The sequence below is a fragment of the Passer montanus genome, unplaced genomic scaffold, assembly GCF_014805655.1.
Source record: "Passer montanus isolate IOZ18808 unplaced genomic scaffold, ASM1480565v1 scaffold26, whole genome shotgun sequence".
NCBI classification, from domain to species: Eukaryota; Metazoa; Chordata; class Aves; order Passeriformes; family Passeridae; genus Passer; species Passer montanus.
In genome coordinates this window covers 9,857,105-9,876,717 of record NW_024367261.1, presented here as the reverse complement: position 1 = coordinate 9,876,717, position 19,613 = coordinate 9,857,105, and the positions used below count along the sequence as shown (strand labels likewise).

Genomic DNA, 19,613 nt, shown 5'->3' with positions numbered 1-19,613 from the left:
TCAGGATTGCTAGGGAGACAGATAATGCCTGAGGCAAATGTCTGAGGATTTGCTGCAGCTGAAGAACTGGAACTATAAAAGTCTCCTTTTCAGAATCCACTGCCTGGGCCCAACCTCTTGTGGCAGGTGCCTTGCAAGTCCTCTTTAGAGAATGTGGCAAAATGTATTTTTAAGATGCCTTTGCTGAGTGCAGGAGCTGTGTATAGCTTAGAGCACTCATTGGAAGTGTGAGAAGTCTGAGCTAGTTTCTTTTGTCAGCCTGGGGATACAAGTCTACATCTTCCAGCTGCCCAACGAGTTGCTGTTGTAGCCGGACTGGGATGAGGAGCAGCAGCATATTTGCCTGCAGCTCAGAGCTGAACCTCTTTTACAGCAGAAACCACAAGTTCTGGAGACGAGCAGAAGAGCAAATGAGGAGGAGAGTGCTGTACTGTAGCTCAGTGGCTGAGATCCACGGGCAGCACAGTGTTGCAGGTTGTGGCTTCTGCATCTTCAAAGTGTGTACATTTTACAGGAAACAGACCATGGATAATAATCTGAAATCATTCCCAGCCATGACTGCATTTCATAACTGTTCCAGGTTGAATATATTACTGTTATCAGGCTCTTTCACAGGATCTAAGCCAGGTTTTGGATTGCAGTGTTGTTGAGGGAGGCATTGCACATCTGACTGCTCAGGCTGGACTCCTTTGATTGTGTGGCAGGAACAGGTCAGGTGGACAGGCATGGTGGTTGACAGCCAGATGATGGAAATTGGATATCCTTTGAACAGCACCACAGTCTCACAAAATACAAGAATTAGCTGTGTACCAGGGGGCAGGAGGATTAATTACTGAGTCATCTGTTTAGGAGGGCACTCAGGGTTAGAGACTGTCTGCTCAGCATGCTCTTAGGAGTTAGTGAGCAGTGCTTTTCATACAAGAGGCCAAGAGTTTAGTTATGGAAGGTAGTTTGGGTGAGTGACTGTGATGTAATGGCGTTCAACAAGGAGTGGGAAAGAGGGTAAAACCAGCAATCTTCGTAAGAAGAAAAGAGTTTATTTCCTTGTCAAAGCTATACAAAAGGCTCAAATGCAAACTTTCCCACCTTGCAAAGGCAGGCAGGAGAAATGGTAAGCTTTTCCTTGACCTCAAAACTAGGAAGGAGCCAACCAAATGGAGGAGCTGGGTCAAATATCTAAGGACAACTGTAAGTGAATGTAGTGCAAGGATGTAGGTACAGAATTAGGTCAAGGCACAAAATAAGATGCAACTAGTAAGAGAAATTGAGAGCTACAGTAAATAATTTCTAGGATGTTAAAGTCTTTGCTTCACTTTCCCAAAAGGAACTAGCATGGTATCTGGCCTGGTATAAAATGTTTCTTGACTAAAAATAATGTAACTGTTTGGACCTCTGTGTCATCCTCACTTGAAAGCTGATACTCTGGACTCTTCTTTGTGTCACTTGGCATCTATCCCACACCAGAATCTTGAATTTACTACTTGCATTTTGGCCCGACTGGTTAATAACCATTGTTATTTACAATGTTATCTCTCGCCTGCTTTACATTTTTCATCTCTGACATGCGAAGTGCCTCTCAGAGGAGGCCTTTTAATCTCATCCTTCTTCACTCTCAAGCTGTGTAGAGTTTTCTCCAGTCAGTTCACAAAAAACCTACTGAGCTGCTCCTTCCCCCAGCATTAATAGGATTTTCCAGCATAAATCTCTCATCTATCAATGGATTAATGTGCTTAAAATGCAATGCACTGTGTGATTTAAAGACCTCAGCCATGGGTAATAAAATACAGTACCTTTCAGCACAGTAATGCTAATTCTGATCCACACAGGATGTTAGTGACTGGGAGTTACTTCTTGAACTGCATCAGCTGAGTGTAGTTACAAACCCATGTCAGGGATTTCTCACTGGGCAGGATGGAGTGAGCTGTGCAGGCAGCGTCTTCCCATTTCAGCGAGTAGAAAGATATGCATCCACATTTAACTAAGACAGTTTTTAAGATGTTTGCTAGAAATAAATGGTGGTACAGGGGATTTCTTGTTTTGTCCTTCTAAGGAAACATTTCCTTCTTCAAATATGAATAGTGTTTGCAATAACATGTATAACTTCGTTCAGTTCTCAGATGACATGGTTTGGGACACAGATTGGTGTTCTCTGCCCTTCTTGGAATAGGACTGGTTTGCACACACATGAATTTTATTTGTTTTTAAAACTACTTTTTTTTAAAGCATTTAAGATTTTTTTTTCACATACCTGTCACTGTATTCAGCACAATCAACATTTTTTTCTTTAAAAAAATATCACTCTCATTGCAGAACTAGTGTGTTTGGACCCCCTTGAGAAGGGAGCCACTTGGAAAAATGAGTCACAGTTTATTTCCAGACCTTGAAGTGATGGGTGTGTGACTTTTTCCCCTCTGAATTTTTTAAACCATTTTTCAAAGAAAGTAAACGTTAGTCTTGGTTAAAAAGAAAGAAATCATTTGGCAAAACATTATTACAGCTTACAACTTTATGGAAAGTCAGGTGTTTCTTTCTCTACTTTTTTTTTTTTTGGTAATGCAGTATGGTGAGGTTTAGTGTCCTAAAATAGACTTCTTCATCTGGAGAATACATCTTTAAGTAGAGCAATTAGTGATTATATATTGGCTTGTTTTTACAATAACTCAGATGTTTTTCTGTAAAAACTATTAACAAGGTTATGATTGCTCTTAACTCTTTTGTCTTCTCTTCCCTTCTTTCTTAGCTATATTAGTAAGCAAAATTTATAGCAGAAACCAGATATTATAAACTTCTGCAGTGAAATGGAGATTATCTAGCATCATGATGGTTTTGAGCAAAATAGAGTCTCTGTACTAGTAATTAATTCTCCTGCTTCAGTTGAAATCCTGTTTCACACAGTGTGTTTCTCATCTATGTTCAAGTGTTTGCATGGATCCATGGATTTTGTAGCTTGCCTCATAATAGCTGTGGGAATGTTGATTTTTTTGGTTTCATGAACTTCCTAAACTTCTTGTTCCTTCAATGTAGTTTTAGTTCTTTGATTTCTGTTATGAAAATGAACTGGGGAAATTAGGACTTGGGTGTCCAGGGATGGATATTTTAAAAAGGATCTTTGAGCATGTGGAGAACGCAGGAGGAAAAACAGTGTATGCAGGGCAAATGTGACAGCTGGTAGGAAGGTTTAATGAGTGAAGGGACATGGGCCCTTCATCTCCAAAAAGTAAAGCCTTCACAAAGCTCCAGAAATGCATGAGGCTCATGTGGTTTGGGCTGTGCCAGCACTGAGTCTTTTGTTTAGTCTTGTGTCCCTGAATTCTGAGGCTGAGGAGCCACTACCATAAAATACTGAAAGTCAACATTTACATCGACATTACAGTGGTTTTTCCCCAAGTAATTTTATTCAATTCTGGGTGATGGATGATAATGCTGCAGGTTGGGTATGGCTCCTGGCCAGTTGTGCCTTCCTCTTTGTGTGGCAAAATAACATGATGCGGCTGGGTGCAGTCAGGAGGTGTCCTGAGGTGTGGGTTTGCCAGGTAAAAAGAGAATAGCTAATAAAGTGTGTCTGAGGGCCAGACTGATACTGATGTGAAGGTATGAAGAGATGCAGAATGTAAAACTATTATTTGGTGTGTGTATGTATCCTGAGACAGCTAAATGCCTGTATTCCCATCTCACTGAATTTTCTGTTAGTGTTAGACAGTGGAGGTTGATATCTTCCTTGCTTGAGTTAGCAGTGGCACTATTTCTGTGGCTTTCTTGACTGCTTCTGAAGCGACAGATCTTCTAGTGATGTGCTGTGTATTTCATGGCTTTGGGCTGGTTGTAATATCCCTGTTAGCACAGTAGTTCATCACCTTGGTAGTTCAGAGAGTCCAGTTGGTCTGAAGTAGGTGCTTCCATGAAAGGAAGGCAGGAACAGCACCTACTAACAAATAGTTATTGTAGCATTTTTGTTAAAAGTGAAGTTACATAATCAGTCCCGATGGGGTGGTGTATTTTACAATTCATCAGTAAGACTGCTAGATATCTTGCAGTGATACACTGGTAGTGTACCAAGCAAATGCCATGGTTGGTTTGTTCCTTCTCTCCTTCCCTCGAGAAGGGATATTGCCTTCTCTGGCTGAGGATTCCATTGTGATGGATGCAGAAACGGGTGCTACACCTGCACTCCTTGGTGCCGGCAAAGGCAAGAGCAAAGTTTTGTCCTAGGAATGAAAGTGGTGATGTCTGTGAGAGGCTTTTTTCCAGGGAAAGTCTTGCCTCAGTCTTGTACCTGTCTCAGTAAAACTCTAGCAGTTGCATTGGCATCTTGCCCTTCCCCACAGGCAGCTGCACTGCACTAGGGAACAGAGCTTTGGACTTCAGGTGACCTTCTAAGCAGCTTGGATTGAGGCACTTGGAAGGCAGAGATAGTGACCTAAGAGAAAGAATGCTTGCACTGCGGTGCTTGGGGCCTGTTATTAGTATTGGAAGGTTTTTGTGAAACATTTCCTATGCCAGCTCCACTAGAGCAGTATCCAGAGTCCTTCATGTTTGATGTAGAAAGGTATTTTTGAAATGCTTACTTTTAAAATGTTATCTTTGTAAATACTTTGTTGGCTGGCAAGCCTTTGTTTTCTTGTTTCTTTATTGAACACTCCCCAAAAAAATGTTTTTGAAATCAGGACTATTATTCTTTATTTTTCTTGGTTTTGTGAGAGGTTTTTTGGGGGGGTGATTGCAAGTGTGTTTGGTTGTTTTGTTTTTATTTTTTTAATCCTATCCTTCATTTTCTAGTTACACCTTCCGCCAAACACTGTGGCTCCCTCATGCTTCCCAATTCTCAATTCCACCCTTGGAATTGGAATTGGTTTTGGTTGGGAAAACATATTTAATTCTTCTTGCATTCCTGTTCTGTTGCAGATTTTGACTTGAACTATTTTTGGCATTGGAGCAAGTTTACAGACTACGTGCAGTGCGTCCTCACCTTCACTGGTGTGACTGGTTACATCACTTACCTGTGGCTGGACTCCTCCCTCTTTGTGGAAACGCTGGGCTTCCTTGCTGTGTTCACTGAGGCCATGCTGGGCGTCCCGCAGCTGTACCGCAACTACCAGAACAGATCGACAGAAGGCATGAGGTACAGTGCTTGCCCGGCATCAAACACATGTGTGTGCCTTCATGGGGGCTGTTTCTGCAGTGTGGAATGCTTTTCCAGGAAGGGCAATGTCATCTCTGCAGTTTTTACTTGAAAGCACAGCAGCAATCAGAGTAGACTTTCTGTCACCAGTGCAGCACTGCTGAAGGCAGTGGGAGTTCTGTGACACCTCTGAACTCTGACCCATTATCCAAGTCCAGCTGGAGAGTTCCAAGTGAAACATGTTCTAGTCAAATAAACATGTGAAACCACTACTGTTGCCATTAGTAACATGTTGCACTTCTACTCGAGCTGTGCTACGCCGGTAATTAGAAATGATCTAAAGAGATCTTGCATATCAAAAGTAATAAAGAGGATGAAAATATTTTGAGCCTACAGCCTATAACTATCAGTGTAACTCATATAATTAGCTTTACCTCACATGTCTGCTCCTCACTTCTTCATAATCCATTACTACATTTGTAGCAAATGACATCAGTATTTATTTTTGTGTCAAAGCTTGAAACTGACATTTGCAAAAGCGCCAATGTGACTTTTACAGTCATGACTGTAAAAATGTGGGACAGAAAATTTTAATCTTGTGCCCACTCTTGAGGCATTAAATCAGATTATTTTTTCACACTGTTCATTGGATAACTCAAATGGTAACACTAAGATTACAAAGGCAACTTCTGAAGCTTTTTGAGCTTCACTGTGGTGCATCAGTGCACTGGTCTGTAGAAACAATACAGCAGCAAATTCAGTTCACAGAGTGCTGTGATCATTTGTGACTCTGTCATCTCTTCCACTGTTTCATTATGACTTCTCTGCATTCCTTTTAAAATTAGCTGGGATAATTTTTACTTTGGTCAAGACAATTAACCATGCCACCCCCAAACCAAAGCAATTCTGTCCTCTGTTCACATTGTTCACTTTACTTGTTTGGCTTGAGCGTGCTTATACTAGCTACTCTGAGATCTTTTCTAGCTTGAAATGTTGAAATGTTCAGAAATTTGCTTTGATGTTTCAGGCATTTGCTGATTGGGAGCCTGTTTAGTACGGAAAGAGTCAGGATTTGCTTCCAGAATATTGGGGTGTTTTTCATATGCTCAGTCTTGGAAAATTCTGTACCTGTGATATTCAGAAGGCAACTTATCTGCTAGACAGTTTTTATGCTCTGGTTTGACTTTTTCCCTTTTCTGTTTTTCATCTGTGAATTACAATGCCATATTAATGATGGCCACTGGTAGTGTTTTGCTTTTCCTTAACTCCTTCCTGGGGATGTGAGTTTCAGTTTTGCTATTTTTTGTATGTGCTATTAGCAAAAGGATTTGAAAAGCCCCTTTGTTCTTTGTGAACTGCAAAGCATAGAATTGCAGAATTCTCATCTAGGACTACTTGGCGAAAGAGTGCTGTGTTTAGTCAAGAGAAAATAGCATAAAAGCTCATGTTTCCTTGTCATGGAACAGAACCAGGTCAAGCACAGCCATGCTGCTTATGAGTTTGCTCTTGGTTCCAGAATGCATTTCTCTGTCTGGTTCCACTTTTGAAGCAGTACTTTGTGGGGCATTGGACATTGATGGGTCTGGGCACTGATGAAATAATGCACAACTTTGTGCTGTTGTACACAGTGGGAGGATATTCATGCATATGTTGGTGTTCTTTCTTTTTATCAAGTTAAATTGTGGTTTTATATATGTTGCAGGTACCACACACACTTTGTAGTACCATGCAATCCTAAATTGACTGGATGTTCTCTAAGCATTACTGGGCTGTTCCTCCTGTAACAGTGAGTGACTTCTCCCAGTGTTTTGCCTTCTGTTGAAGGAACTGTTGGAAATACTTCCTCTGAACTTCCCTTCCTGTGCTCACTTCTCTAAGAGCATATCAAGAAGAGACCCCAGTCACAGGAACACTGAAGGGAGCATGTAACAGTGCAGCCAGCCTACTTGCATAGGTATTTACCAGGTGAGGGCTGGCTGATGCCCAGGTTAGCTGATTCCCACTGCTCTGTGCACTTATTTACAGCTCAGGGCAGAAATAACCATGTGTGTGGTTGGTTCCACTGTTGGAAGCAATTACATTGGGGATCTGGGCCAAAATGGCTGGCTGCCAGCCATGCTCTTAGCAAGCCTCAGTGGCACAGAAAAAGAGATTAGTTTCTAGTGTCTCTGTGACTTTAAGCTTAATGGGAAGAGCAATGAGTATTGTGTTCTATATAGTGACATTTTGGTCAATCATCAAATTCTGGTTGGAGGTGGTAATTTCTTAAACAACAGTAATTCTGACCCAGTGAAGGAGTGCAGTCTCTGTCCCTGATAAAGATCACAGCCTTCACTACTGCTGGAGAAGTGGTTGTTCACAGGTCCTCGTGGCTTGGCTGAGAAAAGCTGTAACATGCATCTGTCTCTGAAGTGGGACAGAGCAGCTGATACATAATTCTGTTTAGCAAACAAGTCTTTTCATAAAGGTTAACTGTTGAAAAAGAAATGGAGAATAAGGTCTCAGTATGTGGCCCTATCTGATCAGAGTATTCTGCCAGATTCCTCTGATACTCTTGTTTCTGAAAAAAGACCACACTACCCACAACCCTTCCCCCACCCAGTAACACCTGTTTGAGTGAGAAGTTGAGGACATCTCATACTTGAGGTAGCAGTCATTTCCTGATAAACAAACTTGGAGACCAGGGGCCGTGAGAGAGCTAAATGGGAGAGGTGGCTGCAGTGGCAGCCAGGATACCGTACTTTAAGAGGCTGTTGTGGAAAGGGTCCTATCATCTCACCCCTGTATTTCCATTTGCTACTGCCACTTGGAGACCAGGGGCCGTGAGAGAGCTAAATGGGAGAGGTGGCTGCAGTGGCAGCCAGGATACCCTTTAAGAGGCAGTTGTGGAAAGGGTCCTATCATCTCACCACTGTATTTCCATTTGCTACTGCATGAAAAGTCCCCTACTGAAAATGTCCAGTGTGTCTGAGGTAAATGTCCAGAGGGCATCTGCAGCTTAGGAAGTTATGTTTATTGTAATAGAGCATGACTGGAGTGGAGGAATCACAGCTATGTGCTTTGTAGTGCTCCTGAGAATGAGTCTGCTGTGTCTTTGATATTGCTGTTCTGCTGGATACAGCTCCTCACATCTTATTTTTAAGTTTTCATTTTTCCCTTTCTCTGTCATTTTCCTTCTTTTTGTAGGATTATTACTACTAGGTCCTGTAGCTTCCTCCTCTATTCTGACAGAGCAGAGACCAAAGGAGAAGTTAGATAGAAATGGAAACAATAAAAATAGAAAGGAGATGCATGCTGAGTAACAGCTTTTGTGGAGTGAAGATAGTCTAATATGTCCTTGTGGGCTGATGACTGATGGGTGGAATTTTTCCTGTGATGAAGTAAACAACTAAGCTAGTCAAAGCAACAGAAATTTTCATCATGCTCTCTGACAATTACCTGATTACTTTTGGAATGAGTATTTTATGGAAACTTGGAGCTCTGTTTAAGTATTTAAGTAGTTTTGAATGGTTGCAAACCTAAATAGTACAATAGTAATTATATAAATTATGGTACTAAACTTGACAGAAGTACTTTGTAATGAATTGTGTTAATACCTATCAAAAAAATATTCACTTAATCTCCATTCTTTTCAAGAACTAAACTAGTTCTGTCAGGTGACCTAGTAAAAGAGTAATTTAATTACTTTAATTCTTGGAGTGGATTAGAATTATAAGCGGTTATGTTAGAAAAAGGAGAAAAGCTGCCTCAAAGTTGAAGAGCTTTAGAGTATTTGAGAAAAAAAAGGCACTATGACATTAAAAGATGGTTCATCACTTGTAATTTTGCTTTATATTATGTGGTAAAATATTTCAAGATATGACATCCAGAACACCTCTCCTTTACCACCTGTTGGGAGTCAGAGCTGCTGAATACTACAGTTGGGATCTGATGCTCCTTGTTTTATTAACTGCTTTTGTTTTGGGACAAGAAACATACAGACAGGATGTCTGTCATTTATCTTTGCGTCCACACTCCTTCTAGGGTAATTGCCTCCCAGTCACTTTTTCTGATGGACTACATTCATGAGAAATGGTGGTGTTCAGCAGGAGGCAGTGCAAAGGGCTGGAAGGTTGGCTGTGGATCTGGCAGCAGTACTGCTGCACACAGAGGTCAGTGCATTGGGAGAATGACATCCTTGTGTGGACAGCAGCTTTTGTGGAGTTCCTGTAGGGGGGCAGTGTGTGCTTTTGTGCAGGTGTGGGGAGAGCCTCTGAGGGGAGGCGCTGCTGTTATTATGCTCTCCTCATAATCCCATCTGACCTCCCTCCACCAAAGGAGGAGGATGGAGGGTTGTCCTGGCTTTATGATGCTTGTATCCCCATTTGTTTGTTTAGCCCAGAAATAAATTTTGTCTGGTTCTGAGAGTGAAGGGGGAGAGAAGAAGAGCGGAGTTTGTTATCAGAAATGGCACTTGCCCCCCTGCACCCTGCTGCTGGACTGTGCTGTCTGCGGATGGGCAGACAGCGGGACAGAGCTCTCTTTGCTTTTAGTTAATTTTAGCTAGCTGAGGCAGAGAAGCTCCCTGGCCTGTGGTTTTTCTTTTTCTTGGACCTGTTTAAACCTGCTCTGGTCAGAACACCCAGAGGAGCACCAGCAGCTCACAATTGTGGCCCACCGGGCCTGGGCCGCGGCATTTCCAGCACTGGAGGGACTGATAAGAGACTGAGTGAGCCGAGCTGCAGCTCATAGAGGGAACTTTTCTGAGTTTGTCTTCTCTTTTGGAGCAGCAAGAGGTTCTACTGTTTAATATTGTTCATTTTTTGTGCTGATGAAAGCTTTGTCTGTTAAATAAACAGCTTTTTTCCACTTTTCTCCAAGGAAATCCTTTCCCAAACCAGATGGGGGAGGGGCCACTTGAGTTTGCTTTCTAGGGGAAACCCTTTTGAAGGTTTTCTCCCAAATTTGCCCTAAAACAGGACAAGGGTGTTCCTCTGTAACGTCTGTGGCCAAGTGGTGGGTGTATGGTCCTACCCAAGGACCATGTTAACATTGAGACTGCATGCTGGTTGATTTGCTCCAGCATAGTATTACATTCCTGTCTGCTGCCCCGCTCCAGAAAAAAGCAACTGCCCTTCATCAAAAGTTTTTTGCAAAGGCTTCTGAAAATCACCTGGCAGTAATCCTTTTTGACTGCCAGCTGCTGCTCAAACCCCATGGAGAAGCAGTTTCTTTTCAGTGAGAGCCGCTGCATGGCACAATCTTCCCAGGTCCAAGCAAGAGGTCTGGCAGTAGGACAGAGCTGGGCTACATATCTTGAAATCTCATAAGCCACAGTCCATTGGATACCCAAATGTGCCTGTCAGTTGTCAGCTTGGAAGCACGTGGGTTCAATAAACCAAGGTATTTTTGCAGCGGTAGTTGAGGTCCTGATATGCAGTTTTGTCTCTTCCCTGGCTGCATCCTGGGCATGGGATGGCCCTTGCTGTGCCGGACTCAGGGCTGCATGTGCAGCTGCAGGGTCAGAAGGACACAACCAGGAGGAACCTGTGTCATTCCTCTGCAAGCAATTTCCCAGGTCTGTCTTCTTGCTCATGGACAGCTTCCAGTCTGCTTGGAAGGAACCTCCTTTCTGCACGACTTTGACTGTTGTGTTTGGCTGACATTGGGTTGGGGGTGCAGAACTTCACTGCCTGGAGACAGCCAACACAATCAGTGACTCTGCTTATGTGTTGATAGGAGTCTGTCTTGGGAAATCTAGTCTGCAAAGACTGAATGAGGATAATCGCAGGATTTCACTCAATTGGGTTATTGTGCTATGAAAGAAAAATATTAATTTAGTCCCTCCTGTGGCAATGCTGGGTCAGTCACAGTGATTATCCTGTTTTAAAAAGCGCAAATCACCGATGGAGGAATAATTGGCATTAATTGTCTCAGAAGCTGCTGAAGTCAAAAGCTGCAAATTATAAAAAGCTTTTTCATTCAGAAATGTTTTATAAGGTGTGCTGCAGCTGTGAGCTGGTTATGAGCAAGTGTTTGTCTGAAATGTTTTCAGTGAAATGAGTGTGGTATAAAGACATAAGAAAGAAATAAATTCTATTAAATGATTCTAATATGTATATATATTTAATATATTATTTGCCTTTCTCCTCTATAGATAATATTAAGAATACTAGAAGACAGTATTTCTTAGAGAGATAAATTTTATTGTTGGTTGCTTTTATTGACTACTTCTCTATAGCTTTTTCCTTTATGAGACAAGCAGTTCTTTAGATCATTTTTCAGGAGAAACTTTTGACTTCTGAGACCAGTGTTTGTCCCAGAGACAAATCCTGAGTCTGTTCAAAAGCTGTGAAGTAATGAAAGCTGCTATATTTTTTCTGCCTGTATTGTATTAACCAGTTGTTGTGATGAAGCAACTGAAGGCTTTATTCAGGACTGGCTAACCAATGTCTGGCCACCTCCCTTAGTGAGATTTTAGATTTAAGGAGATTGGGCAAGTGCTATAAAAATGCTACTCCTGTGGTTTCTTGAGATTTTTTAGCCTGAGGGAATTTTTTATTTGTGACTAAGTAAAACAGCTTCAGTGAGTTACTTCCTTTGGAGTAACTTTTGAGTTACTTCCTTTATGCTGTTTAAAAGAAAACAAAACCCTGTGCTAGAGGGAGGTTGCAAGATTTGTGGATGTTTCTGCTCAGGCACCAACTATGTATTAACTTCTTCAGCATAAATTTAGTTCCATTTAAAAGGGAGGCAATTCACATCTGTTATGGCAACTTTGTTACATATCTGTGCTTTTTTTGGGGAGGCTCAGTAAAGGAGTGAGAGAAATTAACTGGAAAAGACCTTAAGTGCTAAAAGGGAGGGAAGTTAAAAGAGAGTGATGCAGGCAATGGGCATATTGAGTGTCGTGGCTTTTTTTCTCTTCAGTTCCGTTTTCTCACTGTCAGAAATTGCATGGATGAGAAGAAAATCAAAGACACAGGAGTAGGGATAATGGATGCCTATGTGAAAGATTTCCTTTCCTGAGTATGCCACATACACAAAGCAGACACTGACCAGTACAGAGGAGACCTGAGTCAGGAGTAAATTATGCTCAGTCCAGAACTAACACCAAGGAAGATGGCAAATAGAGAGAGAAGTGTTTCCCACAGGCTTTGGCATTGTACCCTCCAGGTACTGGTTAAACAGTGTCTTCTGTTATTCTTAAAATAGCAGCTGCTTTATATGTTAAACAGACAAAACAGAGAACATGGAAGAGGGGTATGGGAGTTGAGGGCCATTTAGTTCAAACAAACAAACAACCCCCAATGTAGTTTTGTGGATTCAAATCATCTGACCCAGCTAAGAAGCAGGTTTCCATTGCATAAAGCATTGTGCAGACAATCACAGGGACTAAGTTATGAAAGGAAGTAGTTCTTGAGGGACTAGTTAGGACCTAAAAGTTAAATATGGAGCCCTAGCAAATAGAGAAATCAAGGTCTTAAGCATGAGCTAGAACTACATTGGGTAAATGTAAAATTATTAGCTCTACTTAAAAGTGGTTTGTACTTAGGGTTGTATGGCCCATTCCTTATTTTACTGCCTTTCTTATTACACTAAGTTAATCAGAACTGTCACTGTGCTTACAAATTGGCTATTTTAAACTATACATATAATTTACTGTAGTTCTGTGATTGTATTCTTTTGTTTTCTTAAAGGCTCTTCTTTACTCATATCATTGGTTTTCTGTGTGGACCTACGATTGTTGTCATTGCTTCTGTAGCTCCAGCCAGTATTCATAGTTTTCTGGGGAAGTTTTACTTGTTGGATTGTGTTGCTTTGCTGACATTTCCTCTTCTGCTTCTGGCACTGATCAGCTGGTGGCTATTGTCCTTTATCATGGCTTTTATATAAAATATTCCAAGGTTTTTAATTTCTGGACTTTGTATACACTATGCAAACATCCAGGTTTGCATAATAGTCAGTGAACTGTTTTCATGACTGGATGGACGACGTTTTTGTACAACTGTAAGGCTTATTACAAATAGCTTGTCTTCTCTCTTAACCTTCTCATTTGTAGTTCCAATGGGCAACAGGCGCATCAGATTCCCTTTCCAAATCTGCCTGTTCTAAGGCTAAGAGATTAAAGAAAGTAGTCCTCAGAAGATTTCTAATCTCTTCTCCTGTGAAGAATCTCAGATTTCTAATTTCTTCTCCCGTGAAAGTGTTACTGCATCAGGAAAATAAACAGGCTTGGTCTCAATGCACTGAGGATGAGGGCAGAGTCCTGTCAGCATGTGAACAGGTGGGCTGAAACTATTTTGTTCTGATCCTAGGAATTAAGTGGATTCTCTCCTCTTCTCCAGTCTTTTCACTTGGAGCAGACCTGTGATCGATGCCGCAGGTTCAAGGGCCTGCACTTTCTGCTTGACTCTCTGCAGGTCTGTGGCCTGTGGGTTGCTGTGCTGGGTCAGCACTGCAGTCATCTCTGTGCTTGCCTGCTGTGTCTCCCCAGAGCTGTTCTCTCAAGAGCTGCAGCAGCACAGTATGAGTCTCCAAAGATGGTTCTTTTTGCCCTGTTCACTCAACACATCTGAGAATTTCAGGAACTGAAGGTGGAAAAATCCAGGAGGGAGACCTTCCTTCCCTCAGCCTCCCAGCACTTCTGGCAGTGTGAGCAGCAGTACCCACTTACCTTAAGCATCTCTAAGGTTGTAGCACAGTGTGGACTGCTAAAGTTCTTGCACATTTTGAACCTTTCTCATTTCTCTTCCCCTGGCACCTCATCCCCTCTGTTCAAAAAGTATAATCAAAGCAAATGACTTCAAACCAAAAGCATTCATCTTTTACAAATAGTTCAAGGCTGCTGTATAGTAATAGGAATAAAGCTCTGCTGGCATGTTTAATGAGTGCTCTCTCAGTAGGTGCTTTTCTCTGTGCCCTGAGAATTTGAATTACAAGAGAAAATTTATTGTACTTCTGTTACAAAACCATTCCATTAAGTTTAGGTGCTCCCTCTTCCTCTGGCAAGGAAGTGTCATGCAAGGTATTTTGCATAGATAAGGTCAGGCCAAGGCACAAAAGATGGGAATTGAGCCTGTCATGAAGATACCTGAGAGATGAAAGTTTTCAAAAAAATGTTGTCATCCTCTGTTACCTAACAAATTTGGGAATAGAAGTGCCTCAGTTCTTGACATTTCAGCACCTGTATTTTGTTAGAATTCACCACAGCAATAGTGTAAGTGGCTTAAGTTACCTTCACATAAGTGGTTGCAGAGCTGTCTCCCTCAGTGCAGTAGGACTGAGTGGGATTAGAAATATGGAATGGAAGTAAACTGACATTTGAGTTTGAAGAAATACAGGTTGAGAGGCAAGAATGTAAACAACCAGAATGGTAATATTGACTGTGATGAAGATCTGTAAAGTCAGCAGAGAGGTGAGTAATTTAAGTAGTTAACAGATGAGCCAGAACAGCAGAAAAAAGAGATCAAAAGAACCTTAGCTCAGGAAGTGACTTTGCAGGGTGGTCCAGAAAGACTACAGTGAAGAACTGGATAGAGAATGGGAGTCGGGCAGATACGAGTGGGTCGACTATAGAGATTTTCTGTTTCAGCTTTGACCTGTAATGGTTTATTTGCTCCTCAGACACAGTGGGACAAGCAAACAGAAGAGTGGGAAGTGCAGAGACTGACACACTGAATTATGAGCCCAAAAACTGAGATGGGGAGGAAGTGCTCATAGTATTCTTGAGTGGAATGTAGAAGGAAAAAAAATATATAAGAAAAACCTGTTTCAACAAGGCCAAAAGGTAGGGTTTTAATTTGTTCTGGGGAGGATGGCTAGGAGTTATGCATGTCTACATCACATCAGGGAATTACATGCCTAACCAGATATCCTGGCATTGTCAGGCAAGCTTTCAGGGTAGTTGTGGAAGCCTTTTCCTGTCAGATACTAAGTCTTGTATTAGAGAATTTCCTAAAACAGGATTCATACTGTACCAAGCAGTAAATGGCAAGAGTTTGGGAATGAAGATAGGCTAGGGGATGTCTGTCCTTGTTGAACTGCAAAAACCCTACCGGGGCTGAAATTTTAAGATTTGTTTCATGCTACTGTGTGTGGGATGTGATCATGATGCTTTTATTTTGTCCCTGCAGCATTCAGTTCTGCCTACAACAGGGTTTCAAGGCTCTGCAGCCATCATGGGTCAGTGGCAATGTGGAAAGTGGCTCAGAAAGGGTTGGTTTGTGGTGGCACCTGCTGACAAAGCACAGCCTTCCCACTTGGCTTAGCTTTAAGAAGCAGCACAGAGGTGTATGGTGTGTCACTGTCACCAATAACTTCACTGTTGCACCTCTGTGTGCGCTTGAGCATGTGGAAGGAAGTGGAGAAACCTGGAATTTCAGATGAAGAATTAGGTGGTGACATAACTTCATATAGAGTTTGCAAGGGGTTATTTCATAGAATCAATAAGGTTGTAAGAAACCTCTAAAATAACTGAGTCTGGCAATTGACCTGACACTGCCAAGTCTGCCATTATTTCCTTACAGTGCTAAGATGTTTTGGAGGAGAATGCAAGCTTTGTTCTTGCAAATATCTGTAATTCCTTTCCAGACAGTAATCTGAACTTTGTCCCTGAGTGATCACTCTTATTTTACCAACACTGGTGTGTTTGGGATTTTAATTTCCCCAGTGTTTTCCTAGAACGTGAGAAGCATTTTTACTAATTGAAGGATGTGATTATTAATAAAAAGTAATGACTGCAACATCATTAGATTTTGTCCTTGTGGATGCTGGCTTTGAAGACAAGTGAACTCCAATCATCTAGAAAAAGGAAAGGACTGGAGCTAGGACTGTTACTTTGTGTATGTTGACCAAGGAGGTAATTGCAGTTATTGAAGTAGAAACTAGAAGCGTGCTCAAGCTATGTAATTGTTACCATATGAAGATGATGGGAAAATGTGCTCTAATTACCTCGAGTTGAATGAAGAGTCTGATGATCTCTTTGTTGTCTAGGGCAGGAAGAAAGGAAGATTTAAAAGCATTGCTTTGAGCCTTGGGATACACAGCTGTGCTGAAGCAGACCTCTGTTCTCTCATATTTTTTGATTACCTTTCAAACTGAATTTGTCCCAAGTTATTTAGAACTAGAGTGGGAAATGCACTGAATGGTGTTGCACAGGGACATATGTTGATACTTCTTGGCATTGGCCTTCCAGGTCATAGCAGTGATGTGGCAGGCTGCAAGTACTGGGACGTGGAAGGCCAACTCACCCTGCAGGGAAGTGAGCCATGGGAAGGAGTGCTGCTTCCTGGGATTTGTGTCCCTGTGCCCTTGCATGGCAGCAAGTCCTTTATTACCCACCTTTCAGTGCATGCTGTGGGGCCCCAGCATGGGCTGTGCCAAGTGGCTGGAGAGAAGATGGGCAGCAGGAGAACATCTAGAGCGGCATGAGCAGCAGCTGTGCTTGCAGCTACACCAATTGCAATGCCATGAGTGGGAGGTGAGAGACAGGGAAGCAGGGACAGATCCTTGAGAACAACTTCACGAGTGAGATCTTGAAGAATGATGTAACTTAGGTGTGCTCTGCACCATTCTCATTACCTTGACAGTATCATGTGTGTTGGCAGCTGACTGGTTATTGTGAGAGGTGCAGGATGTGATTTTCTGCCCTGGCACCAGAGAAAATCTGGTCCCTGCCATGGCAGCAGATCTCAAGCTTCCCAGTTCACCAGCAGCAGAAACAGCCTGTCTGATCTGTGTTCATACCACATGTCTAAACAGACCTGAGCTTTGCAGTCTGGCTGGCATCCATCTGTGTCTCCTGCAGAAAGGGCACTGGTGTGAATTGTGGCTCAAATCTCTCCTCTGATCCACAGAAGATATTTATTTTCACACCTGCTTCATAGAACTTGGGGGTTTTTGTGCTGTTTAAGACCTACTGCCCTTCTTTCTGCAGCACAAGCTGTAGAATACTAGAAGTACTTTGTAGCTGTTAAGGGTTGCCAGTTTCTGGACCCCTACAGACTGAACTTCAGGCACAGCTGCTTGGCATAGTTGGAGGCCATATTAGTGATCCTGGACTATCCACCAGCCCTGTGCAGCGTGTCCTGTAGTTTCCTTTTGACTATCCTTTCACAGACATGTTCTAACAAATACTGGCTTTTGGGTGGATATGCTGCATGGGATGAAAATGCCTGACACTGCCATACTTGGGAGTTTAGAAAATAGATATTAATAAAGAAAAAAATTTTACAAATGCCCATTTACCCTGTTTTTCTGTGAAACTTTTGTTTAAATGCACCTTTCAGTGTTTGTTTGCCTGATGGTGTTTCAGAGTGAAATCCTGCATTTCATCTTTCCTCATTGATGAATACAGTCCTTGAAAATCACAGGAACTTTTAGATAATTTGTTCTTGGATTGCAGCTGACTGTGGTATCAATTGCTTCTGGATATGGCTTTAACTCAACTGCTTCAGCTTGATTACAGAGGTCCAAAATAAATGCTGCATCTCTCTTGCTGCACACTCCTCTTAACTCCTGCTAGTGTTGTGGGGCTGAATGAATGTCTTTCTCTGGAGATGGTCAGTGCTGCTCCAGCCTCAGAAGAATTGTTGAGAGGTGAGGTAAGGCACCCACACCAGGCAGGGCACGTAGGACTGGTGAACGGTTTTGTGCTTGGATTCCCAGCTGGCTGTGCAATATTTAAAGCAAGATCTTTGCTTGTTCACACAGAAGGACCTGTCTTAGGGTATGCACACTCAGTTTCCATGTTTTCAAACTTCAGATACTTTGGATATCTGATCCGTGTGTTTTCTTTTTTTTTTCTTTTCCTTTTAGTAGTTTTTGGCAGGCTAAGCAAATTGGTTAGCATGAGGAGGATTCCTTTTTTTGTTAAGCCATATGGCATTTTGTTAGAAACAAATGCTCTATTTATTAATTTTTTGTTTGTTTTGTGCAGTGTTAAAAATAACATGGCATTTGTGTTTCATGTTTTCTGGTCTGTGTTTCACTGCTGTAGGCGGGCCAGCCTCTGATTGAGATTGAAGTGCAGTGTTAGGGATGCTTGCTGCCTTTCCTAAGTAGACTATTTTGGAGCTGCAAATGGGAACTGAAAGTTTTCGAAAGTCAGGATGTTCCAACTTAATCTGCTTTCTCTTCCAGACATTCCTGTGCAAATGGCTTGTGGGAGGTAGCAGCTTAAAAGGTTGCTGGAGAGATACCTTCTGTACCTTCTTCCTCACTTCCCAAAACCAAATGCAGTGTTGAAAATACTCACTGACAGGCTGCTTTTTTTGTGGACTTTATTCCTGAATGAAATACTATATTATCAGCTTTTAAATTATTTTATTCTGCTTTTGTATGCCATCATTCAAAGATTTGTCGCTGTGTTTCAACATGTATGAAAGTCAAGTGCTAATATATGAAGAAATGTCTGAAACCGTGGCAGTCTTATGAGATTTTCTGATTTGGCAAAACCTGTGTCATGGCCAAGATATAGGGAAGTTAGCCACGATGTGGGACCATGATGTGTGGAAGTTGTGAACAGCTTCCACTGATTCTTAACAGAGTCCAAGCTAATTCTCTTCTTTACGTGGGTAAAGGTAAATAAATTATATTCTTTTTTTCTCTTATCAAACATACCTTGGAAGTTTTGAGTTTATCAAGTGTCTGAACACAGCTAGCCCTAAGTTTTTGACTGTAGCAGGATGTAATTACATCAGGGCAGCACGTCCCTCCTGTTGCTATTTGTACTGAAATGTCTGCTGAAACCACTACAGGATTTTTCAGTGGAAGTCACCGTCTAATGTCTGATTCTCTCAGTGTCTTCCAGCATGCAGGGTATTTTTGGGTTTGTGTGTTAAGCTCCAAACATGCAGAGTCATAACATCAGTGTGAGAAAATCTGCAGTGCAAACAGGAAGCGAGGACTTCTGTGTCTTTTTCCTGCCGCACGTTTTGTGCTCAGCCCCAGCCTGTGTTCTGCAAACTGCTGCTCTGTAGCCCTGCTGCTGTTTGCACAGAGGGTGACAACAGTCTTAAGACAGACTGGTTCAGCAGGGAAGTGGAAGAAGGGGCTTCACATTTCATATTCTTTTACAAGATTCTTCTTTTTGGTAGTTTTTGTTCTTTCAGATGAAGGAAGAAGAAAGGTGTAATGATCCACAAGTGACTAATGTTGAGCAGTGTGCAAAGACTCCAAGGGAAAATCAGAGACTTGAGACTCTGGTTGCAGCCAGTTTTTGTGCAGAAGGAGTGAAGATGCTGAAAAGCTTTGATTAGAATAGTATTAGTCCTGGAAAAGGAAGATTGCACCTGAATATCTGGCAGATATAATTATTTTGTAAATTACTCATCCTCAAGTATAGTTCCACAGAAAGAAGCAACAGAACATGGTTTGGGATTTTTTTTCTGTTTTGAATGTAGCTCTTTCTACATCTAAATAATTCCAGAAATAATTCTGTAAAAATTAAGGTTTGCTGGCTGACTGCAGATACCATGTTACTGATAGCTGCTGTTACCTCTAGTTGCTGTCA

General features: G+C 41.8%; 1 protein-coding gene across 8 annotated transcripts in view; it reads left to right on the top strand.

Annotated features, from left to right (window-relative positions):
* Positions 1–19,613, top strand: part of SLC66A2 (solute carrier family 66 member 2) — a 112,166-nt gene that overhangs the window by 37,528 nt on the left and 55,025 nt on the right. For 6 of the 8 annotated variants that reach the window (XR_005627796.1, XM_039712271.1, XM_039712275.1 and 3 more), the window contains one exon: positions 4,903–5,119. Coding sequence is in view for 6 of the 8 variants with exons in the window: in XM_039712271.1 (XP_039568205.1) it covers positions 4,903–5,119 (217 nt within the window). In the remaining 2 variants the exon portion in view is untranslated. Of the gene's footprint in view, positions 1–4,902; positions 5,120–9,142; positions 9,271–19,613 lie in introns of all 8 variants that reach the window. The other 2 variants (XR_005627797.1, XM_039712273.1) reach the window with 1 other exon arrangement.